Source organism: Berghia stephanieae, chromosome 5, assembly GCF_034508935.2.
Source record: "Berghia stephanieae isolate SIO BIC M18660-M18661 chromosome 5, UCSD_Bste_1.3, whole genome shotgun sequence".
Lineage (NCBI taxonomy): Eukaryota > Metazoa > Mollusca > Gastropoda > Nudibranchia > Aeolidiidae > Berghia > Berghia stephanieae.
In genome coordinates this window covers 26,372,051-26,388,667 of record NC_088364.1, presented here as the reverse complement: position 1 = coordinate 26,388,667, position 16,617 = coordinate 26,372,051, and the positions used below count along the sequence as shown (strand labels likewise).

The window sequence follows — 16,617 nt, the reverse complement described above, 5'->3', positions numbered from 1 at the left end:
ATTCTGTTCTAAAGTTTTATTTTTTGTAATATACTTAACACCAATCATTTCACTTAACATAAGATTGAAATCTACCAGCATTACTAGGAAAATAATTATCTATGAAATGACATCTGAATCATTGATAAAGAAGTAGTCAGAAGCAGTAGTTTATTATATTTTTTTAAAAGCAATTTTTAAAAAATCATATTTTCTTTTCGATTAAATCAGAGGGATTCCCAGATGAGGATTTTATGGTAAAATACATCACTCTGGTCAACGGGTCATCTCATTCTCACCATCAGTATGTAAACAACTCCCAGAAATATCTAGGAGGAATTCCTTTTAATCAAAAGGACTTTAAGATCGTTGACAAAGAAATCCAGTTTGGTTCTAATGTGGAGTATAAAATCAGACTCAGTTACGCCCCAAGGTACCGTGGTCCGGAATCTTCGCAGTCAAAGCGAGTGACTTCATGGTTGACAGATTTCATGTTTCCTCCCTTCCGACTTATTGGTCCACGGAATAATGACAGTAAATGTAATGGAGCTCCAGGTAGGGAAACACTTAATGGTATAATGATGAGAATAAGAGGGAAATTGAAAACGTTTAATACTGTGAGATCTAAAGAAAAATATCCTTGAATACATCATGTGGGAGCTGGTAAATAATTCTTGAATGAAGTTAAAATTTAAAGTATTTCGAATATATGTAACCACATGTAACCACAAGCTAAAATATGAAAGTTTCAGAATGAATCAATACAGGCCACTGAAGATTTATGCACTAATCCTTCGTCAGAAAAATAATGAGTAAACAAATAAATTGAGAACAAACAAACAAACAGACAAAAAATGAAAAGAAATACAAATGGACAAAATTAATGTATTTAGAATCAGTCATTGAAACTGTGAGGTCTCCTGTCTGGATAGAAAGAATTTTCTGGTATTTTAACAAATTCATGTGTAGACAACCCTGGTAAAAGCCTTTTGCCTTTTCTCAAAATATCAATTCTTTTCAAATATTTGTAATTTTAGGATTTTATTTTTATTTATTGAATTATGCTAAGTTCCCTCCTCATAACATTCTGGGTTGTAAACTGAGATCACTTAAATCTTTGACTTGAGTTTCACCTCAATATTCGTGAATGTGAAAAATATGGACGAGAATATTTATTTGTGATGACTGAGTGATATATGGTGTTATACATTCTTTAATTTATATCCATACCATGGGATTCAGGTAGATTAGTCGGTAGAGAACACAAATAAAAAACACTCAAGAGAACTAGATTTGATCTGCATCAGAATTTAGTTTTGGCCTTGTTTACCTAACAGTAATTAGGTTAATGTTTAAATATGTAAAGTAATTGATTATTAGAATCCTTTTATGCTGCAAAAATTGAGATAAAGATGGCAATAAAGCTAAAAAAAATGCCCAATGGCTTTAAATCAACTTTTAATTTTTATTTACAACTCCCCAGGATATGCGCATGAGGGTTTTCTTGCCATCCAATCGGCAATAAACGATGCATTGCTTAGAGAACTCTTTTCTCCAAACCAACTTATTGGTTTTAACTCAACAAAAATTAACCTACGTCGACACCCATACCCACCTTTCAAGAAAGATAACTATGTTTTGGTCCTCCAGCAGCAGTTCCCTTTGATCATCATGATTAGTATCATCATCACCATCCTAGGTATGGTGAAAGATGTTGTGCTGGAGAAAGAAAGGAAATTGAAAGTAAGTCAAAGATTGATTTCGATGAATGTGGAAGACAATGATAAATGATTGATTAAAGCTAAATAAATCAAATAAAGCATATGCATTAGTTATGGATACTTTTTAGTTATTCATATAAACATGGAAAGATAACCATAAATTAGATTTGTAAATTTGTAGGGATATAAAGGCTGCTTGATGAATGAAACGATTCTATCTCAGTCTGATCATAATGTTACCACACAGTCTTTTAAGAACTGACAACATGTTTTGTTTAGGACCACTAGAATGTTTGTATGCTTTATATTTTTTAAGTAATTTATCTGTTTCATTTGGATAAAATCATTTTTATTCACAATTAGAGGTATGTATTTGGAGTGCACTTTTAGAAATGATTATTCACAGTATTTCTTTTCATTTCACAAAATCCTGAAAACATTTAAACCATTCATTTTAGGAATCCATGAAAATGATGGGCATCAACAACTGGCTGCACTGGGTTGCCTGGTTTGCAAAACATTTCCTATTCCTGCTTATTTCCATCATCATTATGACAGCCTTCTACTGCATCCCGCTTGACACAGAGAAAGGAGGAGTCATAGCTAAAAGCAATCCATTCATCGTCTTCCTCTATCTTATGTGCTACAGCATTGCATGCATTACCTACTCTTTTGCCATCAGTACTTTCTTTTCTAAAGGTAACTGAACTATAAATGGTACAGTAGAACCTCTGAAATCAGGACCATGTGTAATTAGATACTGAATAATTGGGACATCTCAACTGTGACAGATAGGGGAGAGTTAACATTATGTATGTTGATAAACGAGTATGATAGAATGTTTTCCTTGCTTAAAAAAAAAAAAAAATTACACCCTTCCGCTATGGCATCATAAGATCCCGTCACCCAGGCATTCCATGAAGGAATATAGTTAATCCATGAAATAGGATGCCTGATGACAACAGGAATCACCCATGTTGTCATAGTGAACAAATTGGGGATTAATTTTCTTGTCCAAGGAAAGAAACGAAGGTTTATTTATTTTTTTAAATATTGCCTAACAGGCATCATGTCTTGTCCTACATTTTTAGTGTTGCTGCTGTCTATGGACCCCTTGTAAGGCGCTTTGCGCGTGATTAGTGGATATTGCACTATATAAATGGTCAAGTAAAAAATTTTTTATTTTTTTTGGGGTGATCCGAATGCGCCTATATGGTCTAGTGGTATGACACTCGCTTTTGGATTGGAAGGTCCTGTGTTCGAGCCTCACTCTGCGCATAGTTGAGTCCTTGGAAAAGACTCTTTACTCACATTCTCTCACCATACTCGGGTGTAAAATGAGTACCTGGCTGTTAACAGCGTTGTCTCTGTCCGAAAAAATTGTAATATCGCCTGACAGGCGTCATGTCTAGTTCTACATGTTATGTGTTGCTGTTGGTCAGGGACCCCTTGTAAAGCGCCTTGAGCACGTTTAGTGGATATTGCGCTATATAAAAGCTCAAAAAGCTCAATTTTGAAAATTGAATTTTAACTCCATCTTACCTATGTAATTTGAAATTAAAAACATTTTTATTGAAATCTATAAATGTTGTGTTTGAATTGATATGGGCTGAAACTTTGTTTCAATTTTAGCCTGCCGGTTCACTATGACATTATACCAGACCTGCCAACCAGTATGATTTCTCATATTGTAATAAACTTTGAGGTCCAAAATATGATATTATCGGAATGTCGACTGAAATATGCTAAATGCAGAAAGTCAGGATTTATCACAAAAGGGGAGAAAATAATAAAAATGGAAGAGTTAAAGTATGTTATTAAATAGTATCTAGTTTGCATGATTCTCCTTCCCTCAACCAACTTGATAAGTCTCCAAAAATTCAAGTGAATGTTACATTTGGAATTGGATTAGTTACTAAAGTTGAAAACATGATTTTAGGAGGAAAATATGAGAAAGTCAGCCAAAATATTGGGAAGAATATGACAAATCGTTTTAAATGATTGAGGTTAGTTGGTCAGTCTGTTATACCAGATTGAAATGTGTTAATGGGATAAAGTTATTATTGATATTTAAAGTCTGCCAACATATATTTTCAGCAAATACTGGAGCTGCTATTGGAGGCATCCTGTTCTTTTGTCTATATATCCCTTATATGTTCCTGCAACCAAAATACGCCACTATGTCTGTTGGGTCCAAATTACTGGCTTGTTTGGACTTTCAGTTGGCAATGTCTTTTGGAGGGACATTGCTGGGACAATTTGAAGGAGTTGGTAAGTTTAATTTGTATAGATAGAAGTTAGAGCATAAGGTGTAAAAGTATAATCAACAAAAAGTGATGCCAACCGAAATTTTAACTGGTGAAAGACTTTTGAAATTCAAAGTATACATATACAGTCCTGCAAGTATTCCTCATCCTCGTGGATCGCTCATCCCAAATCCAATGTCCTTACTTGGTTCTTTTTTCTTAGTACATCTTTCATGTTTTACTCGTCTGCCTTCACGCTTTCCTCATCCCTTTAATGATATTTTACCATAATGTCTTCAATTAAGAAATCTCTTCCTCGACCAAGTACCAAACCTTCAATACCATGCCCCACCCCCAGCCAGACACAGAAAGCCCACTGAATCAAATGTTTAAACAGTTTTGGATGTAAAGTAAACGAGATAATCAAGACAACTTAATTGGGTAACACACCAATCCCCACCATTGCCGCTTCCCCATTAATATTGTGGCCTACCGCCATACTTAACCCACTCATCACTTTTCATTCACTCAAATTAAATGTTTGGCCATGATGAGTGTAGACCACAAGGTATGTGACATAACCGTGGACTATCAGTGGGATTTCTTTTCCTTTCCATCCATGACACCCTCATCATTCTTCTGTAAAACCACATTTCCACTGCCTCCAGTCTTTTAACCATGGTCTTGTTTATGGTCCAGCTCTCACAACCATATAGCAGCACAGACAGTACATAGCAATCCAGGACTTTGATTTTTGTTTTCATGCTAATATTCCTGTTTTTCATAATTGTATGCAGCTGGTTGAATGCATTCTTCGCCATACCTATTCTTTTCTTTTATTTCACAATCTGATTTTCCATTGGATGTTACATTGAAGCCTAAATATTTGAAACATTCAACTTGTTGTATTGTTTGTCCTCTGCTTGTTATTACACAGGCTGGTGGGTTATTATTTTTAGATACCGTCATACATTCTGTTTTAGATATATTCAGTTCCAGTCCCATATTTTCACTACTCCTGACTACAACATCCAGTAATTCTTGTAGTTCATGTTCAGATTCTGCCAGTAGAACCGTATCATCTGCATACCTCAGATTTGTTACATTCTTTCCTCCAATACACACCCCCTTCTTATGTTCGATATCTCTTAATATCATTTCACTATAGAGGTTGAATAAATCTGGAGACAAAAACACACCCCTGCCTAACTCCTCTTCTAATAGGTGTAAAACTGCTTAGTTCGTTGTCAACACGCATTGCTGCTTCTTGTTCCCAGTACAAATTCCGTAATATTCTTAAATCTTTACCATCAATGTCCAAGGATGATAGAATTTTGAAGTTTTTCGTGTTGTACTTTATCAAAGGCTTTTGAATAGTCGATGAAACACATATACAGATCTTTATTTACTTCAATAAAAGGAAATGGAAAGGAAATAAATGGAAAGGAAAAGAAATGAAGAAATTTTAGAAATGGCAAACAGAAAAAGATCACTGATAACAAAAATCATCAAACGCCAAATGGAATTTTTAGGACACATTATCCGCCACCCTGGTTTGGAAATACTCGCCTTGACTGGAAAGATGAATGGAAAAAGAATAAGAGGAAGACAAAGAATAACGTATTTGAAAGGGATAAGAACTTGGACAGATGAAGCTGAGAAAGGTGGAGCTGCTTTAATAGAATTGGCAAGAGATAGATCAGCTTGGCGGAAGATGACCTCCGACGTCTGCTTCAGATATGGAACTACATGAGATGAGATCAGTGGGATTGGTGATGTAAGTTCATCATGCACATAAATGTTTTTGTTTTAAATGCATGTGGCACTGTGTCTGTGTTCTTTGTCATCTCAACAGTCATTCATTTCTCTTTTCATTTGAATTTGAGACAAGACTTTCTAGTTGTGTCAAGACGCTTGATTTTTTCTTCATATGTCTTTCTGTAATCTTTCTTCTGTTGTGTTGTATTTGATGTGTGAATGAATGTTTGAAAATAAATGATATCATCTATTAATAAAATACAAAACAAAAGAAACAAAACCAAAAACTGCCAAACAAAAAACACCCAGAAACATTCAGCTTATTCAAAGAGAGGCACGCTCAGGTGAACTTAAATCACTGCACCATGGCTAAACCAATAAGGCATGAATTCCTCGTCCAAATTCCCCAGTCTCAGCAAGGACGAGGAATACATGCACTACTGTATATACTCTCTTTCCAAAATGATCAGAACAAACCCTTATATTAAACAATTAATTATAACACCAATGTGGATGGTTTATTGATAATGGGATTTTTAAACAGCTCATTATATACCAGCAAACCCCCTATATCTTTATTGTAAAAGCACGCCTACCAGCTACCAATCTAAAAAAAATAACAAAGAGCAGAGTAACATCAACCTCATTTATTTTCTGATTTGTAAACAACAAGCTATATTTGGCCGAGCGAGCATGTGGGGTGTCACTAATCACGTGTTTTGATCAGAGATATCTACTGATTAGCATTCTTAGTTATTCCCATCCCCTCCCCCTCCCTCCCTCCCTCTCTCTCTCTCTCTCTCTCTCTCTCTCTCTCTCTCTCTCTCTCTCTCTCTCTCTCTCTCTCTCTCTCTCCTCTCTCTCTCTCTCTCTCTCTCTCTCTCCTCTCTCTCTCTCTCTCTCTCTCTCTCTCTCTCTCTCTCTCTCTCCCCCTCCCTCCTCCCCTCTCTCTCTCTCCTCTCTCTCTCTCTCTCTCCTCTCCCTCTCCTCTCTTCTCTCTCTCTCTCTCCCTCTCCTCTCTCTCTCTCTCTCTCTCTCTCTCTCTCTCTCTCTCTCTCTCTCTTCCCTACCCCTCTCTCTGTCATGGGTGGTTGTGTATGTATTTTTGTTCTGTATGTATCTGTGTGTTTATTTGTGTGTGTGTGTGTGTGTGTGTATGTAAAAGAGAGAAAGAGTGATAAAGAAAGAAAGAAAGAGAGAGAGAGAGAGAGAGAGAGAGAGAGAGAGAGAGAGAGAGAGAGAGAGAGAGAGAGAGAGAGAGAGAGAGAAGAATTCTTGTATATATGAATGTAATTAAAGAGAACAGGTCTGTATAAAAGTTATGCATTTAGCTAAAATACTCGCAAGATCTGCCTGTCAGATGAATCATTAATCATACCAACATGCATAACTATATGTGACCTTATACAATTATATCTGGTTTATAGAAGGAACGGAGTTGACGTCACACAGCTCTTTGTTATTATTTTTAATAGACAGCCTGTTAGTGATTAGTTATTGCTAAATTATATCAATCAGACAACACAATAAACGTTAAAAGTTACACACAGTTTTGTGTGTTGGTATTTTAATTTGGCTGATGGATGTTGTGAGTAGTTTACCTAAATGCATAGCTTCAATATTTAAGTGGCGATTAATCACTCAACTCGAGGTCCTAAATCAATAACAAAGAGCTGAGTGGAGAAAAGAGTGAACAGAGTGAGTAGAGAATGGATATGATCTATGCTTGTTATCAGTATTAGATTTCAACATATCAAAACATAATGCTGTGCTTTTGCTTTCTGTTTAATTTGACGTCTTAAATCTTAGGGATTAAATAAAATTGTTAAAAATTTCTATGTGGCCATTGTAAAATTGACCTAAACGGCAACAATTTCGGCTTCCTGCATCAGAAGGATAAAGATGTTAACGAACTGGCTAATTTTCATAGCAGATATTAGTCTAGTTTTCTCTTTAGTCGACACACACATACACAGACAGATAGACAAATTTGTTCATTCTTTTATTAATATAGATTTGGCAAATTGGATTTTTTTGTAACACTAAGGCTTCAAAACAACTGGACCAAATTTTACACGGTGTTTACAATTGACATGAAGATGGTTTGAGTGTATTATGAGATTGATTAATATTAAGTGAAATATATTAGATATTACATACAGAAAATATCTTTCCATGCCCAAATAAAAAGCTCTGTTGCGATCTCTTACAAACTCGGAAAATGTGTTGTCTATTAAGACAATAGAAATTGAGTTGATCGACTTATCATCACGCTCATTGAATAGGCAACGTTCATTGAATTGACAACTGTGCTTGTTCTTAAATATTTTCAATGCATTCACTCATTAGTTTTGCATTCACCATTAATTTATCATCTTTTCCCTCAATGTTTCTTTTAAAAAAAGGACTAGGTGTCCAGTTCAATAATATTGCCAAAGGTGTGTCTGTTGATGATGATTTCTCCATGCTGCTTGTGTTTGCAATGCTTCTATTTGACTCACTCATCCACTGCCTCATTACTTGGTATGTTGAGGCAGTCTTTCCCGGGGAATACGGTGTGCCACAACCCTGGTATTTTCCGTTTTTGGTAAGAGAAAAAAATTATTAACTTTTTTGTTCATCTGAGATTAACTTTAAATTCTAAAATCTTTTAAAATCAGAATTGATGTACATAAAGGTGATGATTTTTCTTCTTAAATTATGGTTATACACATCATATCAATGTTATCATGAACAATTACAAGAATTTTAAAAATTGATGAATTACACAAATCAAAAACGTCTTATACTCTCCTACTCATAAATATCTTTTGTCTTCTGATCTCGTATTTATTTGATTACCATTTACACAATTTTTATATGCTGAGAAAAGCTGAGGACAGACTTGAATGGAGGGGCTGTACTTCAAAATAATCTCTCATGTCTTCTTATGGCGATGTCCGTCAGATTGAGGTAAAGTGCGGTCATACACTGGTCGGTAATAGTATATATTAAGATCTGGCATACTCCAGTAATTATTTGAGTAATAATCATTCGTAATGTTTCGGGTTAAAAGATTAAATTATATTCAGTTTTACCCCCTCTTTATCTTTATCTTTCAGCCCAGTTACTGGGGATGTGCCAAGAGACCAATCGAATTCGTTGACCTAGAGTCTAGTATCAGTGTTGGACAAGATCCTGATATGTTTGAAAAGGAGCTGGCTTCTCCAATTGGCATTCAGATAAGAAATCTCAGAAAGGTAAGGAAAAGTAAGATATAATGATTTTTAAGAGTTATATTTCCATCAATCACGTCAAAAAATAGTTGAATCGGGTTACATTTATATTAGAAATCTTAGAAAAGTATTCTTTTGCTATTCACACCATACAGACCAAATTGAAAAAGTATGAGTATTAAAGAATGCAACTTGATACAATAAAAATGACCATCTATTCACTACCCAAACAACTGATATCCATATGTTATCATGACAACATTAAGATGGTTCACACAGAAATACGGACGAGGGCTTGAAGAACAGTTTTGTTCAAAGCATTTAATGGAGACCAAAATATAGGTATCAATAGACCAATAACAAATGATGTAAAATAAAATATGAATCAGGCAACAGGATATCAAATTGTGAAATTCCTCCATTTCGTTCAGATTGCCATATTTACCAATTTTTGCTAAATTTTTAATTATAGAGTTGTCTTCCTGCTGGTATTAATTTACTAAACAATTTTCTGATCAGTCCTCTTCATTTGGAAATGATTATATAGTTGTTGTTTTTTTGTTTTTTTTTTTGTAGTTTTATTTTGTATATTCTTTTTTTTTAACACATGCCAACAGAAAAATTGAACCAGTTTGTTTAAAGAAATAAAAAGAAGTGGAATTGGGAGCATATTTTCAGAAACTACTATCTTTGTATTAAGTCGAGATTAAAGTGACTTTTATTATATGAATTTTGATAAGATAAATCGGATTAGTTGGCGTTGAAATAGCTGATATTCGAGAAACTGTAGTGACTGAGAAAGTACTGTCAAGATAGATAAACTCTTAAGAAACTTTTTTGTCAAGTGATTATCAAAAGGATTTGTTTGACACACAACTTTACTCTTAATATAAAGTTGTCTCATTTTTATAAATATCCATTGTTCATGAATTCTGGGTGGGGTCCCTGACCTCCCATAGTGGGCAGGGAGGTACTTACTGTGTCTTCTATCCCCCTATATCCATTTTCCAACTTGCTTTCTGTCTTTGTCTTGGAATGAGATGACTTGGTTTTGTCCTGACCCTGGCCAGATACACTGGCTGAGAGGGAAACAGTCAAATGTATAGTTAGTTTTGGGAGATGATATTTTTTTCTTTGTAAATCATCTCTCTGTTATGCACTGTATATATTATGTTTTGTTTACATGCGATATATGATTTTTAAACTTTTGAATGTGTTCCTCTTAGTGGGGACCTGCGCTTAACGTCAGGATGAGACATTTAGGTGATCTCAAACTAAGTACTTTGATAGTGTGCTCTTGGAATCTACATCATTTTCCTATTTGAACAAATTCCCCTTTGTCTTACCTTTAATTGTACTTCTAGAACTTTTTATTATCCCACTTTCTTCCTTTTTACTGGCGCTGATATGACCTTAATGTGTTGCAAGCGCTGTAAAACCCTTAAAAACAAAAACAATTGTTCATGAATTGTGTGTCAAGTTTGCTCAAATCATATAGGGAACTTGTGCAGCCAAGCAGTTAATTTGAAGTAGATGTACGAACAATCTTACACATTTTAGTATTTATTCATACTAGTTATTTGTATTTCATATCTTTTGTGTATATTCATGTTACTTGATATTGAAAGACATATTATGGAAATCAGTACGACTGGGTTGACTACATTCACAGATAATGCACTGGTTATGAATGTATACTTTTCAAAACGTTGAAACCTTTTCCAGTGTGATGTAAACTATTTCAGGAAAAAAGCTGTTTGTTTGAAATAGCAGATCTAAGATAATACATTTAATTTGTGCTACATTTTAGAACCTCATCAAAGAATGTTGGCTTTCAAGGTGAGGAGTTGCCACACACAGGACTGTATATGCAGAATTATTTGGCAAAAAAAAAGTATCTTCCCACATTTCCCCAGGATTTTTCCTTTGCATCCTTTTCCTCTTTGCAAGGTTTACACTGGTTATGAGAGGAAAACATTTCCACACAGTGAAAATGGTGAAAGAAAATTCAAGGAATTTGTGGTAGCAATTCTGAAAGAGGACATTATCTCCCTTTCTATTGGTTCAAATGACGTTAGATTCAACCAGGATCCTTTAGGGGATCATTTTGAAGATAAAACCAAAGAAAAGTATCGGATGTAATCGTTTCAGTGTTATTTATTCCTAGTCCCGAAACTTATTAACTCCAGTAATATTTGTATCATGAATGTCTCTGATGATAATGATACAACCAATCTCTTTTACTCGGCAGGTTTACTCAGGTGGAGGCACAAAGAAAGTTGCAGTAGCAGGAATGACATTGAACATGTACAAAGGTCAAATCACAGCACTCTTAGGTCACAATGGAGCGGGGAAGACAACGACCATGTCCATGTTATCAGGTTGGATTTTATTTACATTTCTTGATCCTGATAATTTTTTAAATTTACATTTGTATATCTTGATATTCAATAAATGTTCTAAGGGCTAAAGGACTTTTATAATTATACAAATGACAAGAAAATTGTTGATATAATACTGAATTTAAGTGTAACCGTTTAATACTCTAGCTCAAACAATTCTATTAAAACATCGAAGAAGTATATGAATTTAGATAGTAGTATTGTTTTAAAATTTAATTAAGTAGTCCTTCAGAGCCATTAGTCTCATGGAGTCGGATTTCATCCCGGTTTCTATGGCATGAAACGGTCAATAGCAATTGCTTGCTACCCTTGGATAGGACACTGGTCTATCGCAAAGTACTTTCCATCAGATCAAACAGACCCATCTACCCAATCACTGCTAGGTGGACAGGGGGATCATAAAAAATCTTGACTGCATCGGGGGGGGGGGGGGGGGGGGGGGGGTCAATCTCTGTCCCTTTGCTTGTGAAGCGAGTGCTCTACCAACTGAGCGACTGGGACCCTCATTGTTTTGTAATGGTTTGGTCTTATTTGACCCAAAGATCTCAAAAAGTTATGATCAATAATAAATTCGAATCAAATACTTTTGACTTGACGTTTGGTGCCCCATAAGGCTCAATTTTAGACAATGTTCATGTAAAACACCAATCATTTCTATAGTGATCAAAAAAGGTTAACTGAAATGAAGAGTATTTTCCTAACATTTACACCCCCCCTCCCCCACCTCCCCATAAAAAAAAAAAAATGGAATAAATATCAAACTCAAAAAATATAAAATTATGTAACTTGTTCTTGGTTCTTCAGGATTTTACCCTCCCACCAGTGGCACAGCTGTTATTAATGGTCACGACATCCGAGATGAAATGAGTGAAATTCGAAGCAGTCTCGGACTTTGTCCTCAGCATGACATTCTCTTCGACAATCTTACAGTGGAGGAACATATGATCTTTTTCAGCTTGGTAAGAGGATATTGTAATAATATGAATATAAACATTTAAGACAAAAAACTTTTTGGTGCTTTACTCTAATATGTAACTCTTTTTATTTATTTTTTTACAACAGATTGCACAAAGAACGTATTCTATCCAATTTTTGAGTAGCCAAATCTAGCCTACACATGTTCAGAAGTGTTTTCTAGAGTACTATATAACTATCCAAATGAATGATCCCTGGAAGGGCTTAACCTATACTTATGCAAAAACTTCTGTCTGTCGACTTGGATGCTGATGTTATTCCAAGTTAGGCCAGCCTTTTTCAGCTCTCTATCCATGGATCATCTTCAGGTTTCTTGCAGTCATCACTGTAAAGATATTTTTATTGCCAAATTTCAGTTATTGAAAAGGTCAAACAAAGTTAGCCTTGAGAATGACGGAACTTTTGTACGTGTCCATATTTAAACACATTTTCACCTCTTTTATTGAATTAAGCTGAAAGGTGTGAAGAAAGACAATGTGATTCCTGAATGCAAAGAGATGCTGACTGATATGGAGCTTTACCCAAAGCTTAAGGCCAAAGCTAAGACACTTTCTGGAGGAATGAAAAGGAAATTATCCGTATGCATTGCACTCATTGGTAATTCCAAGGTAAGAGGGACTAAATATTTACAGAAAATGCTAATCACAAGTTAATGTAATGTTTTTATATTCATTGTTTGGTGTTTTAGTGTGTTTTACTTTAAAGTTGATAAAAACCTGAAGCATTACTTACTTTTTTTTAAAACCCCTTAGCTGACCATGTAGCATAAGCCATTTACAACTTTTCTCCACCAACGTTTTTCCTTGACATATATCCAGTTGGTTATATATCCTTTGATTTGTGGCTGCGACTGCACTGCATCATAACTCTCTTGTTTTGATTCCTTCTATCTCCTGGGTTGGATGACTTGATTTTGTTGTCCATGTTTCTGTCCTCTAAAAACCCATTAGATTCTGAAAGAGTTTGAACAATTTTGTCTCATTTCATCAGATTTTTGCAGCTTCAGGTCAGCTAATGTGTACTCTAAAATGATCTCACTGAGGCAAAGTTTGGACCAAAGCATAGTCTGCATTTTTTTTCTTTTTTGTGGATACCAGGATTTTTTTTTCCCTGTTAATATTATATAGTAAGATAGTAATATTGATTAACAATACATTTCATTTTAAATTTCAAAATGTTCTTAAAAGTGTCTCCAAACAATGTCTGAGATTTGCTTCAAATCTTTATGCCTGGAAGGGGTACTTGTTCTCTTTTAGAGCCATACGATCTAAATTAGGTCTAATGTATTAAACAGTCAGTAATACTTTTTTTCCAACCTTTGGATATGACATAGACTAAATATTCACTCACTTCTGGATGGACAGAAGTCCTACAAAGGACCACTAATACAGTCTTTAGGATTCGACAATATCGCTGACAGCATTTAATTCTGACACAACAAGTACATAAAATAATCATATCTCACATGAAACTGATTGCTATTCTAATTTCTAGAAAATGGACAGACATGATTATTAACTAATCTCTGAATAGGATATTAATTATTTTTCAAAGAGGACACACACGTGTCAAATTGTTTGGTGATCCTGTAGCATAGAAAAAATATTTTGAATTAACTTTGATTTAACTTTGATTTGAAAGATAAGGAAAAAAATTATTTTCAAACACAGGTTGTATTTTTAGACGAACCAAGCTCTGGCCTAGACCCAAATGCCAGGCGAAATATTTGGACAGTGTTACAGAAGAATCGTGTGGGCAGAACCATGATCTTGAGTACGCATTTTATGGATGAAGCTGATTTGCTGGGAGACAGAATTGCTATCATGGCAGGAGGGATCGTCAGATGTTGTGGGAGCTCGTTGTTTTTGAAGAAGAAATTTGGTCAGTTTTTGTATCATTCAGTTTCTATTTTCCTTTCAATATTTTGCAAATTCTAACAAATTGGGAAATTCTAAGGGGTGGCAGGATATCTCATGTTAGACCTATTTCATCATAAGTTCGATGTGAAGCACTTTATCCGGGACACAGTGGCATCTCATGCAAGTAAAATAATAAAAACTCTCCCCACTGCGTGGCATTTTCCCCTCTGAGCGGTATTTCAGTGTTAGGTCAACTCGACCCCATTAGTGGGGTCAGCCCATGGGTGGAACAGGTAGCGGTCAGGGGGAATCTGTGATGTCGATGATGGTAATTAATTGCTGCAATATTTCATGGTATTTCTCAGTTGCTAACATGAATATGAAAATTGTTCCCTCACCACAAGCAAAGCAAGGGTTTCTTTCATCATATGCCATGGTTGATAATAATGTATCCTCTTAAGGCTGCTCATAAGAGAGGTGTCAATTTAGTGGTTTTTGAGCTATCAATGAAATTAATTTGTTGTAATTTACATATTAATAATTTAATTCCCAGCGGTCGAAAATGATTGAAACAAGCATCATTATAAAGTAAAAATGATCTTGACACATGCCAAGTTTTGTTATCTTAAAAAATATGATTTTTTTATTGTAAATTTCTTATTTGGCATGACTTGGTGAGATCATCATTTTCTCTCCCACAGTATTCCATGCCATGAATGATGTCCAAATATCAGTTTAGGAATAAAATATAAACCATTAGACGAAAATAGTATTAATCTTATTTTTTAAGCATTTAACTGCTTTAAATATTATGTAGTTTTGGGCACATTTGAAAGCCAACTTTTTAATGGCTTGATGGCTTTTTTCTATACTTAAATTCCTTACGATTCAAGTCAAAATTATATTATTTTATGAATGTTAGGCATTATTGTTTAAAGATGTATACTGCTTTTGTGTGGTTGTCTCAGGAAATGCCGCCTTTATAGTGTCATATAGGTGTCAATGTTTAGGGTCATTGAAATCCATCTCAATTACCCGTATTTTTGCATGTTGAATAAGTAATATAATGTAAGTTCAAGGTCTCCTTTTGTGCACAAGTGAATGTGTTAACTTTATATAGACTGAAGCGTCCAGATATATACAGTGGTGATTTCCCATAAATTAAATGATCTTGCTGAGGTATGCCTGTGGTGCTATATTGATTTGACTCTGATTGTTATTCAGTTGTTTATTCTCTAAATTTGACTGACTGGAGTTCAATGGTATATCAGATGAAATTATATAAGACAATGACTAAATGTGTATTCTTGAAGGAAAGGAGATGATTCTATATAACTTGTATGGACAGTGTGTTCGTTTTGAATGTAGTTGGTCAATAAGGAGAAACAGGTCGCTACTTGGAATAAACTCGTATATGCCCTCAAAATTTTGAATCCTTTTTTGTCCACATACAAGTCCGTCTGTTTGAGCAAATCATTTAATTTAACCGTACCAGTGCTTAGTGTTTGTTGTAATTGTTGATTGGTACTGCAATATTTGTAGCATGTCCAGTGACCTTGTTGGGTGGTTGATTTTTTTCTTGTAAAGAGGTCATATTTTATAGGCAGATTGATAGTAAATTGAGATATTGAAATCATACACAATATTGATTTTTAGTTTTTACTGGTCAATAAAATATTCTCTTTATGAGTTATTTTACCACATAAAGACATATATCATATCAGTTTACTGTTATGACCAACAAAACTGTTTGAGAGGAACGGAAGTGGTAAACAAAATATACAAAACTAACAAAACCATGCATAAATCAAGATAATCAACTGCCAATCTGATGATAATGCACAGGAACATAGATGCATAAAATTCTTGAGATACTGCCGCTGAGTTTTGAATAACAAATTTTTTATTTAAGTGCACCATAATTTACAAGCACTTAAAATTCGATCCACATTTTGTGATATTTAAAGAAAACTATTAACCACAAGAATGTCAAATTTTCATTGATGTTAAGAAAGACAACTGATTTTTAAAATCAAAATAATGTGAAAGAGTCTGTTATTGTTTTCCCGCTATACAGACATATTATAAGACCATAAATATCCATAATTGCCCCCATTGGACACGGCACTGCCTGATACCAGTTGAACTCCAATGACCTCACGAAGGTAGCTAGAAGGGAGGGTTAATGGCCCCTTGGGAGTTCCAACTGAAATAGCGCTGATTCCACGCAGTGTCCCTATCCTTAAAATATTATTTTCAAAATAAAATTTGAAAAAAGTACAGTCACTTGACTTGTTACCATTGTTGGAAAGGTTCTTAAAGATCAAAGAATTTTTTTCACCTTTAACCTTGCAGCAATTGAAGTAAAAATAAATGTAGTACATCGAAAGAATTACAATACATGAGATTCGAAAAGCTATATTCGGTTTTGAAAAGAACTCGTCCAATTGTCGTTCATTAAA

The 16,617-nt window shown here is 34.6% G+C and overlaps 1 protein-coding gene across 3 annotated transcripts in view; it reads left to right on the top strand.

The window, feature by feature from the left end:
- LOC144972674 (phospholipid-transporting ATPase ABCA3-like) overlaps window positions 1–16,617 on the top strand; it is a 41,310-nt gene that overhangs the window by 5,482 nt on the left and 19,211 nt on the right. For all 3 annotated transcript variants that reach the window (XM_078914169.1, XM_078914168.1, XM_078914167.1), the window contains exons 3-12: window positions 211–534; window positions 1,463–1,722; window positions 2,159–2,399; window positions 3,798–3,971; window positions 8,110–8,291; window positions 8,806–8,943; window positions 11,171–11,300; window positions 12,126–12,280; window positions 12,749–12,904; window positions 13,967–14,177. In XM_078914169.1, the coding sequence (XP_078770295.1) occupies window positions 211–534; window positions 1,463–1,722; window positions 2,159–2,399; window positions 3,798–3,971; window positions 8,110–8,291; window positions 8,806–8,943; window positions 11,171–11,300; window positions 12,126–12,280; window positions 12,749–12,904; window positions 13,967–14,177 (1,971 nt within the window). The remainder of the gene's footprint in view (window positions 1–210; window positions 535–1,462; window positions 1,723–2,158; window positions 2,400–3,797; window positions 3,972–8,109; window positions 8,292–8,805; window positions 8,944–11,170; window positions 11,301–12,125; window positions 12,281–12,748; window positions 12,905–13,966; window positions 14,178–16,617) is intronic.